At 49.9% G+C, this 14,235-nt stretch overlaps 1 protein-coding gene and 1 pseudogene across 1 annotated transcript; both read left to right on the plus strand.

Annotated features, from left to right (window-relative positions):
• The first annotated feature begins 8,953 nt into the window (after positions 1–8,953).
• Positions 8,954–9,641, plus strand: LOC144140819 (uncharacterized; annotated as a pseudogene).
• Positions 9,642–9,805: 164 nt separating this feature from the next.
• LOC144140820 (uncharacterized) lies at positions 9,806–10,423 on the plus strand. Its single transcript, XM_077672331.1, has one exon. The coding sequence runs from the start codon at positions 9,806–9,808 to the stop codon at positions 10,421–10,423; it is 618 nt and encodes a 205-aa protein (XP_077528457.1).
• The last annotated feature ends 3,812 nt before the right edge of the window (positions 10,424–14,235 follow it).

Consider the following 14,235-nt stretch of genomic DNA (forward strand, 5'->3'; position numbering starts at 1 on the left):
CTGATTTCGCACGTGGAAGGTCCCCCAGCCCACGCGGGGGAAACTAAAAGCAGCAACTTCTGGAGGTGAAGTTGCTCTACGGCGAAAAACTGGAAACCCTCCAACGACGCAAGGACGCGCCGAAGACAGTGATTCACGACATGCCCTCATCCCGACGACCCGACCTAGCCCTGACGAGACTCCTGAACACGCCGACAGCTACACGGCGCAACGCGTACCCGACCTGACCGAGACGTCCTTTGAGAAGACGACGACAACGACGATGCACAGTGCCCGACCGTCAACACGTACAAGCCCGACCGTCAACACGTACATGCGACGCCCCGACGCACCCGTAACTGGAGGAAGACTGCATCTGACGTCAAGGTGTCCATCAACGGCTTTGACGTAGTCGCCCTCGTAGACACGGGAGCTGACTATTCGGTAGTGAGCGGACCATTTGCGTCTAAACTGAAGAAAGTTATGACCAGATGGGACGGTCCGCACATACGCACAGCAGGAGGCCACCTCGTGACGCCAAGTGGAACGTGCACATCGCGCGTCACCATAGACGCCACAACGTACCCTGCGGCGTTCGTCATTCTGCCTAACAGCTCCCGCGACGTAATTCTTGGAATAGACTTTTTGATGGACAACGGTGCAATAATCGATCTGCAGACCAAGTCAATAACTTTTTCCCAATCACTCCATGACGCCGGACCCGAACCCCTAACGACGTGCTCCTGTAAGGATTGCGAATGATCATGTCACCCTGCCACCCCGCGCAAGCTTGATGGTCGCAGTCTACTATGAAGATGCTGCTCCTGACGTCGACGCTATCGAACACACTGATCAAAGGGTGCTTCTCGACGGTGGTGGGTCGGTCACAAGAGGCATTGCACGCTTCAAGGAACACCAATCCCACATTTTGGTTACTAATTTCACCGAGGAGTACCAGCATTTAAACAAGGGCGCGGCAATTGCATTCCTGGAAGAAACGCAAGAAGCAAGTGACGTGATCGCGGTCGCCGACTTTGAACGCACACCCGTAGAAACCATCAAGCTCGCGCAGCCCTTTGACGTGAATCCGGCGCTACCGCAAGAACAACGGAACAAATTATTGGCTTTGCTGCGTCGCTATAGCGAATACTTATCGTCGAGTGCAAAACTACGCCAGACCCCTCCAGCGAAGCACCGAATAATAACCGAAGATGGAGCCCGACCTACCCGACAGTCACCGTACCACGTCTCTTCACACGAACGGGAAGCCATCCGGACTCAAGTCGACGACATGCTCAGCGACGACATTATACAGCCATCGAAAAGCACCTGGGCTGCGCCCGTCGTACTCGTGAAGAAAAAACACGGCACATTAGGTTTGGTGTTGACTACCGGCAAATGAACAAAATCACGAAAAAGGACGTGTACCCCCTCCCCCGAATCGACGACGCCCTCGACCACCTCTGCCACGTGAAGTGTTTCTCATCGATGGACCTGAAGACCGGCTACTGGCAAATTGAAGTGGACGAGAGAGACCGAGAGAAGACTGCATTTATAACACCAGACGGCCTATACGAGTTCAAGGTGATGCCGTTTGGGCTGTGCACAGCACGAGCGAGGTTTCAAAGAGTCATGGACACTGTACTAGCTGGCCTTAGGTGGCACACCTGCCTCGTATACCTCGACGACCTAGTGGTATTCGCCCGGACTTTCGACGAACACCTTGCAAGGTTGGAGTCTGTACTCGAGGCCATTCGTACGTCGGGGTTGACGCTGAAGCCTGGAAAGTGCCGTTTCGCATACGGGAAACTCAAGTTCTTGGGCCACGTCGTCAACGCCGCGGGAGTCCTACCTGACCCGGCAAAAACTTCAGCCATTGCGAACTTCCCAAAGCCGAAAGACAAGAAGGGCGTGCGAAGATTTCTCGGGCTGTGCGCATACTACCGGCGCTTCGTCGCAAACTTCGCACGCAGTGCAGAGCCACTCACGCGCTTGACGAAAGATAGCACCCCTTTCAGCTGGGAAAACGACCAAGAAAAAGCATTCTGCGAGCTGCAAAAACGCCTGCAAAGCCCGCCCGTGCTCGCTCATTTCGACGAAAATGCCTAAACGGAAATGCACACTGACGCCAGTGATATAGGCTTGGGTGCCGTCCTTGTCCAAAAGCAAAGCGGCTGCGAAAGGGTTATCGCCTATGCCAGCCTTGGTTTGTCGAAGGAGGAGAAAAACTATTCTGCCTCTGAGAAAGAGTGCCTGGCTCTTATATTGGCGAATTCAAAATGTCGCCCATACGTGTATGGAAGGCCATTCAAGGTTGTAACACCACCATGCGCTCTGTTGGCTCGCCAATTTGAAGGACCCTTCTGGCCGTCTTGGGCGGTGGAGCTTGCGCCTGCAGGAGTTCGACGTTACAGTCGTTTATAAATCCGGCAGGAAACACTCCGACGCCGACTGCCTGTCCCGCGCCCCCGTCGACCCACCACCACAAGACCCTGATGAAGACAGCGCGTTCTTCGGGATCGTGACGGAGAGCGACCTAGCCGCCCAGCAGCGTGCCGACCCGACTTACGCGTCATAATCGAGTTCCTCGAGGGATGCAACGTTGCCGTTCCTAGGACATTCAAACGCAGCTTACCAGCATTCAGCCTGAGAAACTCCGTCTTCGTGAAGAAGAATTTCAGCCCCGGAACAAGCGCGAATTACCTTCTCGTCATCCCCGCGGACCTTCGTGACAAAATTTTGGAAGCGTGCCACGACGACCCGTCTTCCGGACATCTCGACACAGCCTCCACTATTGGAAAAATCAAGGCGAGGTTCTACTGGCCCGGCCTTACCTCTAACGTCACCCACTACGTCCGGAGCTGCCGTGACTGCCAGCGACAAAAAACGCCGCCGACAAGACCCGCCGGACTTCTGCAACCGATCGCCGTCCCATCGAGACCATTTCAACAGATTGGAATACACCTTTTAGGCCCGTTCCGTACGTCACGATCACAGAACAACTGGATTGTCGTAGCGACAGACTACATGACGCGCTACGCAGAGACCGCCGCTCTTCCGAGGGTGACTGCACAAGAAGTGGGAAAGTTCTTTATGAGCCAAGTTGTGCTGCGACATGGAGCCCCGGAAGTTCTAATCACAGACCGCTGAACGGCATTTACTGCGGAGCTGATGCAAGGAGTATTACGCTACAGCAACACGGATCACTGAAGAACGACGGCGTACCACCCCCAAACGAACGGATTAACAGAACGTCTGAACAAGACAATCGCAGATATGCTGTCAATGTACGTTGACGTAGAACATAAGACTTGGGATGAAGTGCTCCTGTATGTCACGTTTGCGTACAACTCGGCTATCCAGGAGACGACACAGCTGACGCTGTTCGAGCTTGTCTACGGTAGAAGGCCGACTACGATGCTCGACGCCATGCTTCCGCACGTAGAAGAGGACGACCTCAACGCCGACGTCCACGGATATCTGCAACGTGCAGAGGAGGCCCGCCAGCTCGCTCGAGTTCGTATAACGGACCAGCAGCTGGTGGATGCGGGCCGCTACAACCTCCGACGCCGAGACGCCGAGTACCAACCAGGGGACCGTGTGTGGGTTTGGACTCCCATCCGACGACGCAGACTCAGTGAGAAGCTCCTGCGACGGTATTTCGGTCCCTTCCAGATTCTACAACGTGTTGGCCAACTTACCTACGAAGTGATCCCCGATGGTGACTCCGGCACATCACGACAGCACACGCGGCCTGAAGTCGTCCACGTGGTTCGCTTAAAACCTTTCTACGGACGATAACGAATTTTATTTTTATTTTCGGACTGTCGCTTATGTTAGCATCGGGTCGATGCACTCTTAGAGGGGGAGTAATGCCGCGAACCATATATTGGGTTTGTTTATTTGTGTTTTACTTTTACCGCCCGGCTGCGCCGGTCTGTGTTATCTCTGCGCCAAGGGCAGCGCGTGTTCCATTCTTTCTTTCTGTGCCGCATGTGTTATCTGTTGGGATAGGGAGAGCATTCCGATCTAAAGTGAACAGCCCAGAATAATCTTCTTGGATCTACTATGTTCTCGATGTGAATCGACGTTTCGAGAACCACGCGCTCGGAAAGATAAAAAGCCTGCAGTGCGGGCGCCGTAGCATTCGATTCTGCGACGCTCGCTGACGCAAGTCACTTTGTTGACCGCTGCTTCGCCACCTCTGTATTCTTTTGAGTTGTTAGGGTAGCACAAGTTTGCTCCAATAAACTTGTGTCTCCTTCAAGACAACTGCGTCGTCCTTGTCTTCGTGACAATATTACCGTATGGCACGAAAGCCAATGTGCACGTCACGTTGGAAAGACTATTGGCATCCGGTTTGCGGTATCCAGTGTAGAATTCTGATAGGGCAACGCCCATCGTGCCTGTTCAGAAAGCAGATGGCTAAATCCAGATTTTTGTGACTACAATCTAACCATCTAACTGTGAATGCGGTGTGTGAGGGAACAATAACCACGTCCCTGTAGACATGACCTCTTCACTGCTCTAAACTAGGGTGCTGGTACAGCACATTGGACTAGAGTGATGCGTATAATCACACACCATTGGACGAAGAGTCCAAGACGTTGACTGTCATCAACCCCCGTTGGAGACTTCTTTGCTATAACCGCCTGCCCTTCGGAGTGTCATCTGATCCGGCTATTTTTCAGTGCACCATGGGGACCATTCTCACAGGCACTCCATGGGTACAAGTGCATCTGTATGACATGCTGGTTGTTGAAAAGAAGCTGGAAGCAGAAGCACCCTCAAGGTGGCAGTCCAGTGGTTTCGTGAGAATGGTGCTGGGGTTCTGGTAAAGCAAGTGCACCTTACACAGGCCCTAGGTTTCCTACTTTGGTCACAGGATCAGCAGCGAAGGTCTAAAAGCCCTGGATAAGAAAATGAAAGCTGTAATGAAGACTCCAAGTCACAAGAACGTAAGGGAATTGCGTTTTTACATTGGTCTTATCACTTACTACAAGTTTCTTTCCTATACGGCTAGCCTGGTCGCTCCGCTCTACGACCTGCTAAATAGGGATTCCCGCTGGGTATTAGGCCCGAAACCGCACGACGCGTTTTCCAAATCAAAGGTAGCACTGGAGCAAGCCAAGATGATCCAGCATATTGATCCCACCAAGCCACTGCGTGTACAGTGTGACGCGTGACCGCACATCACAGGAGCGGTGCTCTCTGATAGGGTTGTAAACATCGACAAGCCGATTAGGTTGCGCACGCGAAGGCTAAGGCGGAACGAAATTATTCATGACTCGAGGGAGAGGCGTTGACATTGTGCAGGGGTTCCGAAGTTTCGGGACTACCTGCTTGGGCGATTTTTATATTTACTACAGGTCACAAGCCGGTCGTGGGTTTGTTCCGAAAAGACCACCCCACGTCACTCATGGCCGCAGCCCGGATCCAGTGTTGGGCTTTGCTGCTGGGAGCCCATCAGATCGGGTACAAGTTCGTGTTTGTCAAGCAAAATGCGGACGCACTCACTCGACTTTCATTGCACTCCCCGCAAGAAATCACCGAGGAGCTTCCAGAGTACGTGCATTTGTTGCGGCAATTTGACAACACGCTTCTTTGGTCACAGGCGCTGCACCAGATGACTTCAAAGGGTGAGCTGCTCAAGACCGTTCTAGCTTTTATACTCAACGCCTTGCCACGTGACTGGGACGGATCCAATCCACGCTTGCAGCCGTATCTGTAAAACAATTGCAGCTAATGGTTGTTCCTGGTCTCGCATATTAAGGCCCTCAAGTCATTGTTCCTGCTGCTGCAAGTGAATAGATGCTTGAACTGCTCCAGGAAACGCACCAGGGGACCTTCGGAATGAAGGCGGTCGCACGCACAAGATTGAAAGGTGACCTTGACCAAAGGGTGAGTAATTCTCCCACATTTGTACAATCTGGGTGTGTGCCACCGGCGAAGCCACCTGATAACTAGCCGATCACTCAGATTTGGTCATGGGTGCATGTTGACATTGCGGGGCCACTGAACGGCGTAGTGATTTTGGTAGTGGTGGATTCATACAATAAGTGGATAGAGGTAGTCACCATGCCGCCCACCACTGCCGAGGCTACTATCACGGCGCTGCGCAAGATCTTCAGCCAGTTAGGTATACGCCGAACAATGGAAACCAGTTTACTTCAGACACATTTGCCAAGTTTCAGGCTGGAAACAACGTAAAACATTTGCGTAGGAAACCTTACCACCCGAAATCAAACGGTCTAGCCGAAATGGCTGTTCCGACCATCAAGAATGGTTTCAAGGAGCTTCAAGTGGGCAGTATAATTACGCGTTTAGCGATGCTTCTTTTTAACTATCGAAGAACACCTCAGGACGATGGACACTCCCTGTGCCAGCGGCTCTTCGGATACTAAGTTCTATCCGCCTGGGCACATGCACTTCTCCCATTGTGTCTTTTCCTTTCTGTACGCATGAGGAAAGCGAAACTACGCCGGGCTTGGTAACTCTGTCTAGGCGCGCAAGTTTATCGAAGGAGAACGTTGGCTTCCAGGAACTGTAAAAATAACAACGGGCTTTCGCATGGGAACAATCCAGACACACGAAGGTGAGATGCAGCGACACTTGGATTAAGTTTGCCCACTTCAGAGATCAGCGAGAGTGATGAAGGCCCCTTCCAAACAAGCGGCGACCGTACAAGAAACAGCGGTGGTGCCTCCTGAGGAAGAAGAACCGCTGGCATATCCCGTTCCCAGTTAATAAAACCTCGTCCCTCAATTACGACGATCTCACCGTAACATGAAACCAATACACCGTTATTCACCTTAAGAATGGTGGACTGTTGTAGGCTGACGTTGCAAACTTAGAAGCTTGTTATCGTAACGTCAGTACATCACGTGGTTTTTCCTTTCCTTGAGCTGCCGCTGTAAAAAGGAAAGGCTCATAAAATGAAGCATTTCGTATCAGTGCGATCTGCTTCCTGGTATTGTCGTCAGGATACGCTCACTCCCCGCCCAGCCCAGGCGGGATAACTGTCTCCACATTAAGTAATACCACAACCACAAGAAACCAGAAACTTTAAAAAGATCGGCTGCGGTGGGCGAATCACTGAGTGCCCAGCATGCTGGCAAAGGCATAGTTTGTGAAGAGTCTATATCTAATGAAGTGAGACAGAACTTTGCCGTGCAAGTAGCTGGTTGTAAATTCGTTGCGAAAGCCACGTTTTAAGCGTGGCATGTGAATGATATATGAGAAACCTAAGAGACACGCTAATCAGTGAATATTGATCAGTAAAAACTAAGCGCGGACTGTAATGGCGAAACTAAAGTTATACTGTTGAGCGGAACCTAACCACTATTTATTTTCTCGACGCATCCATCTGGTATGCACCAAGCAGAAAATTACGCAAACCAAAGATATTACGAGATTGTGAAGCAGAGTTTGGGTTTGGGCTAGTTGTTATTGGTGCCTTATTACTTAGTGTAGAAAAAAACACATAAGCACCGAAAGACTTCACAGGTACAAGCGTGTTTCAGTCCTTGTCCGTTTTGACAGCAGAGGTGTTGAATTCGAATTTTGTCGGTTCCTCCCACAGAGAAAATCTCGAAGCGTCAAGAAAAAAATGTGGTTGAAAAAGTGCTTGATGTATAACCGCGGGCCTCCTCACACCCTACAACAGGCAAGGCAACCACTGAGTCAACACAAAGGACCGAGAGGTAAAGGCTGAGCAGCGGCGGGGAGCAACAATATGTGCACCAAATTGTAAAGAAAAAATGCTCCCCGTGGTCGCAATCGAACCTTGGGCCTCCACGTTGTGACGCTGGCGTCTATCCGATGCAACTATCATCGCATTCCGGGCGCGCAGCCTTTCCTTTAGGTTTTGTAGCGCGGGCGTTGGCTTTGGAATTGATAGCGGGTTCTAGCGCCTGCTAGTGCGGCCGCTTTGGAAGGGATGTGAAGGACTACGGACGAAACAATTCGGGCCTGCCACTCATGGAGACCTTTCAGCAGCAAGTTCCCAAATAAATGTGATGTGCAACAGCCGGGTCTCCGACGGAGGTAGAGGAGCAGCCAGCTCTGCTGTTTGTCCTGCGTGACACCACTAATGCAAGCTGGACCAATTTTTGCGGTACACGAAGTTACGGTACAAGATTGCATTCCTCACTGCACCTCCGATCATCCGGAACGCCTTTTTTTCGTGTATCAATTGGTTAGAATGTACTGCGCCGGCCAGCGACCGTTCGCGCGGGCATTTTAACCAACTGCCATGTGTATCGCTTTACACGACTGCAGTTGTCTTTCACATGTGCTCCCATAATACTATCCTTCCGAAGCACCACTGCACGCACAGCAAAGTAGTGCAGCACATAGAAAGTTGCATGTCTGCCATATGCATATTTTGCGATCGATATGGGAGCGTGCACTATTTTCTAGTATTCACCCTATCTTATACCTATAGTTGTTGACAGGGCAACTCTGCAGGAGAAGCTCCGCCCGCGGGCGTGAGGCGGTCGCATTGGGGGACTTCCGCGATTCAGAATGTAGTTCCGTGATGATAATGTTGTTCTGCATGTAATTATCACTACGAAGAAGGGAATTACATCAATATCGAATTATTTTTACGGCACGAAGAACAATTTAGTTAGAAGGTACGCACAAACAACTTAAAAAAAACCTTATAGAAAACGTGGTGCGGCAGAAAAAAAAAGAAATGCGAACCTGCCAAAAAAAGAAATTAGCGTTAGAAAGAATGTATGTAATTGTTTTCATTTTGTAGTAGACATTTCTGCATAACGGAATGTTTTTAGCTGTTTTCTTTTTAAAATGTCCCAGGTAAGTTACGCGCGTATCAGTTCCTACGTCAGGTTTTGACGCATTCGCGCATGTATAGTGCGGCACCAACACCACTTGCACCGCTCGTCCCCTCTTCGGCTCTCCGAGTGCGTTTCTGTGAGTGCGTTCTGCGTTGTCTGGCTTTTCTTCCGTGATGGATCCCCACGTGGTAACATCGGCGTGCGATTCTTCCTTGCCTGGTGAGTCTGGTGGAGCTTCAACCGCTACACCGAGGACCCTAAGCAAGAGCAGGAGCGGCAATGTGCTCAACAGCACTGCGCGGAAAATCATCTTTCACTGCTACAACTTCTGGCGGGCCAGGGAGCCGGAATGCACTGTGGAACATACTGCCGCATTTGTCGCCGATATGCTCGGAATTGGCGCGCGGACCGTGTTCGCGGTCAAGAAGGAGGCACAAGCCACTGGTGGAGTGTTGTCAACGCCGTCTCCCAAACGCCCGCGGAATTCCGAGAAGAAGCGACGCAGTGCCTTGTACGACAGCTTCACGTTGAACGCGCTGAGGTCCTGCGTGCACGACTTCTTTCGCCGCAACGAAATACCGACGGTGGCAAAGATAACAAAGGAGTTCTCGGAGCGTACAGGTGACCCGTCGCTGAAGCCATGGACTGTTCGTCGTCTACTTCGAGAGATCGGGTTCAAGCGGGAGAAGAGAAGCCGGAACTCTTTGCTGCTTGATCGGGAAGACATCCTCGCATGGCGGCACGAGTACCTGCGTGACATTCGGCGGTACCGAGCGGAACATCGGCAGATTTTCTACTTGGATGAGACCTGGGTGACGGCAGGACACACGACCTCGACTGTGTGGACTGACACCACTGTGAAGTCCAGTGCAGACGCCTTCAGGCGCGGCCTGACGACGGGACTGAAGCAGCCGTCAGGTAAAGGTCAGGGGGTCATTGTAACCCACATAGGCAGCAAAGATGGCTTCGTTGATGGATGTCTCGACGTGTTCCGTGGCAAAAAGACAGGTGACTACCACGAAGAAATGGACGGCCCCCGCTTCGAAGGCTGGTTTGACGGTGTGCTGCAGAGGCTCCCGAGTGGTAGCGTCATAGTGATGGACAATGCCTCCTACCACTCACGGCGGAACGAGGCAGTGCCAAATACGAATTCCCTCAAGGGAACTATCACAGAGTGGTTGGACAGCAAAGGAGTCCAGTACGGCGCTGGGCTTACCAAGAAGCAATTGCTGGAAATAGTTGCTCGTGTGAAGCCACGCTTCATCACCTACCGAGTGGACACGGCTGCACAGAAGGCAGGCTTTATCGTGGTAAGGCTGCCACCTTACCACTGCGAGTTCAATCCTATTGAACTGATCTGGGCGCAAGTGAAGAACGTTGTGGCAGCAGCCAACACGACATTCAACATTACACATGTTGAACAGCTGCCCAAGGATAAGGTCGCAGAAGTCACAGCCGAACATTGGCGGGAGGCTGTCAGGCATGTGCAGACGCTCGAGGAAAAGTTTCAGCAAGTGACGTGCAGTAGTGACCACATTGACCCAATCGTCATCACGCTTGAGGAAGACGACAAAAGCACTTCTGACGACGCCACTGCTTCTGACAGCGACATCTCAGGTGTTTGGCCTGTTGATGAGCTTTGAAAACGACGACGACATCACTTCCAATGGCACAGCTGATTCCTACAGCACCAACCGCTTTGGTTGGAGGCGTTAAACACGCCGAAGCTACACCTGGGCTATAAGGCCCGCTGTAGTGGAGAGCTCTGGATTAATTTCGACCAACTGGGGATCTTTAACGTGCGCCGAAATCTTGACACGCGGACGTTTTCGCTTTTCGCCTCCATCAAAAAAGCAGCCACCGTGGCTGGGATTGACCCCGCATCCTTCGACTGCAGCGGGTCGACAACGTCTCTGGTGTTTGCCACCATCAGCACTCGACCGTCTCCACCATCACCATGATGAAACAGCCTTTTTAAAGGCTACCAAAATGTTGTTTGGCGGAATTGGGCCTTGGTGACACCCATCCCTGTCTGCTCTCAAAACTTTATGATCTAGGACTTAAAACAATGGCAGGAAAAGCAGTGTCTTATGAAATAGCAACAGAGTACTTTGATACGTTTCAACAACACAGAAAGATAACTATACCACTAGCTGAAGAAAAGATTCTACTATCTGCACATCTAACCATTGCACCAGTAGCAGCGACGCCAGTGGTTTTTACTGATGGTGGTAAGCACAATGCCGTAAAGGTGTCCTGAAGTCTAAAAGCAAGTTGGCCTGTATAAGTAGTAGCAGAGTGTCGTGAATACAAACATACCACTCACAGCAGCAGCGGAGTCGTTTCATTACATAAAAAGCAATAAGCATGAAACCAGGTATCACTGCCCCATACACTTTCTCACACTACACTGTGTGACATCAGAACTCTTGAATGGTGAATCACAAAATTGGTGGAGCTTGCCGAAACATTTTTCTGAAGCTAACACTGGGTCAGACACATTAAAACGTAAATTATGAACGTGGGAACTTACTCGTGCGCTTTCTTTTAAGGGTGGAAATCTCAGCTACCAAACATAAAGCAGGATGCCTCAGTCCAAGCGGCTAGTGCTGTTTCAATTTTTTGTTGAAACATTTCGCCTTGCATACAAGCACAGCCAAAAGATGCATGCATGCGGGTCAACATCAGAGCCTACTGTACCTGCTTACCACTGGTGCATACATGCAACAGAAACGGGCAAATTAAAACTGAGTGCAATCACATTGAAAAAATGGACGGGATATATTAGACGGAAACACCATGTTCAATTCTCAGCAAACAAGTCATTGTTAGTCATCAAAGAAAATCTGAGAGAGCTATGAAACGTATGATATTTCGCTTAAAACAAATTTATTTTGCCTGTAGTGCTCCTTGAAAGACAATCAATTGCAGTATCAGTGGGCTATGCATCTTGGAGTTAGCAAAATCGCCTGCAGTTGCAAGGAAACAAGTGGTCCACTCTCACATTATTGTGTAATAAAGTACCGTATAAAGCGGAATATAGGTCGAGTTTTCCCAAAAAAAATCCGCACAAAAGTCACCCCTCGTCTTATATAGCGGTCATTGGCATAATGTAAATCGTTGTCTGGCAACAATGTGCAAGCGTAGTCCGTCGCCATCGCCGTTTGTGTCGGACTGCTCTCTCGCACTATACGCCTTTATTTGATTTCGCTTTTCTCTAGTTTTTCGTCTTTTACTCGTCTATTGTGCGTGCGTGCGTACATTTCTGTACGTCTCTGTTCCGAGATGAGTGGCGGCAGTCGACGCCAGTTCGCCGCGGCGTTTAAGCTGACGGCGATTGAGTCACCGAGCAGAATGGGAATATGGCATCGCAACGCCAGTTAGGCTTTTCGGAAAAAAAGTGTGCGGTACTGGCAGAGGCAGAAAGCTAAGCTGTGCGCCTGCAACCCCCGAAACCGATCGTTCCGTGGACGTCAAGCGGTGCACCCCAAGTTGGAGAACAAAGTGGCGGACTTCGTCCGGGAACTTCACTCACGATCGCTCCGGAGGCCATGCGCGGACCAGCTCCGCGAACTGTACAAGCCAGCGACAACAAAAAGACCTATACGGGCCGGTTGCGACCGTGTCAAGCTGGGTGTCCTCTGGGCAGTCGCTGCCCGACGACATGGTTACACGAGCGTTCAGGAAGTGCTCCAGCAATGCGCCTGGTGGCATGGAAGATGACAGTGCGAAGCAGTCATCCTCGGACGACTCTGAGAGCTCGGACGAGTGACTTCGGCAGGCATAGTGAGTGGCAGTGACGGACGGGCGTCGAAAATAAATGTAGACATTGTGAGTACGCTTCTGTGCCGAATTATTTTTTTTGTCAACTTTTCCCACCTCAAGGTAGGGGGTCGACCTATATACCGGGTCGACCTATAATCCGAATTATACGGTAGTCGCTCTCTCATTTGGCAGTCCAAAATAGTTCTGAGCAGTTTGCGGGCATGCCAGGCCTGAGGACTGATCTCGCAGTAGGCATTCCATAAGCAGAAATAAAGTATGCAGCTACTCTTTTTTCAACTCTCACCGCTGTTTCTTGGCCAGAAGCAAAAGTGTGTGCATGAGAAGAAGCAACTTTACAGCATGAAGGCCTGAATTCATTTTAACTTATTACACGAGTCTCTTCAACTCACCGCAGCTTCACGGCCAGAAGCAACAGTGTATGCATGAGAAGCAGCGACTTCAGAGCATGAAGGCCTGAATTCATTTTGACGTATAAGAGCCTTTCATTCTTGCATACCTTCCTAGCCAGAAGCAACAATCCACCCTTGCGAAGGAGTGACACAGCAAGCACCTTAAAGTCATAACATCTAAGCGTTGCAACCTGCTAAGCAAACTTTCCCAATTTTTACATCCAGGAACAAAAGAGCGTGTTTGAAAAGCAGCACCATGACACTGCGAAGGCTTGAAGTTAAACCATCTTGATATGCTGCATTGTTGTTTTCTATTCTTACCACAGCTGTATAACCAGAAGCAACAGTGTGTGTTTGGAAATCAGTGACATGGTACTCTTAAGGGGTGATGTAAACCATTTCTATCTGCTACAGAAGTGTTGGCAATTATCACTACAGCTCTTCAACCTAAATAACCTTCAGCCACTTTATGAAACCTATCTCACTCTTGCCACCATTTCTGAAGCAATAACAACATCCCCCGTGCTTTTCTTTTCTCTCTCTTTTTTTGCAATTGCGATTTATCAATCGACCATTCGAGTTCAAGACAGCCTTGTCGAACGAAATAAAGGACAGTTGTGGAAACATGATATCCGATATCGTGCATGCATTAAGAAATATGTAAGTGTGGGGAAGAGGTGTTGAATCAAAATGAGCTAAAGCGCTATGGGAAGTCTCTCAAACATTTGCCCCACCCTGTAGAATAACAATGGTTTGTCTGCCACTAAACATTGTGAATCCTTTTAACTTGAATGTAAACTCTGTTGTAAAACTCCGTAAAATATTCAGTGCAGGAGCACAAGAATGTAAGCATTAAACCACAGCCACCAATATGAAACAAAACTGCAATTAACAAATTTTTATTACTGGTGAAGGCCATCACACAAACTGCTGAAAGACGACGGCAAGATAAACTGTTGGTTTAGAGCTCTGAAATCCGAAATACATGAAGCTATATTAAAACAAGTTTAATAGCTTACACTTCTGAGAAATCCCAACACTGCAGACACAATACAAGGCAATTTGAGCTCAGTCCACGCGTTCAGTTTCTTTCATGCCGCTTTGATTTGCTACCAACACCATATACAACGCAGCGCACATGAGCAGTTTTCGCAATGTGTCGAAAACACGTGAAGTCCTGCCGCGGGGCCACACACTTCCAGCTTTCTGCAATGACTGAGTTCAATATCAAGCAATCATACACTGCGAGTGTTTAGTTACCCTCTTACAAGCAGCTACAA

This window comes from Haemaphysalis longicornis, unplaced genomic scaffold (assembly GCF_048455015.1).
Source record: "Haemaphysalis longicornis isolate Haplotype H1 unplaced genomic scaffold, Haemaphysalis longicornis Haplotype H1 scaffold_50, whole genome shotgun sequence".
NCBI lineage: Eukaryota > Metazoa > Arthropoda > Arachnida > Ixodida > Ixodidae > Haemaphysalis > Haemaphysalis longicornis.

Coding starts and splice junctions, on each gene's coding strand:
- LOC144140820 (XM_077672331.1), top strand. CDS start 9,806: ATGGACGGCCCCCGCTTCGAAGGCTGGTTTGACGGTGTGCTGCAGAGG.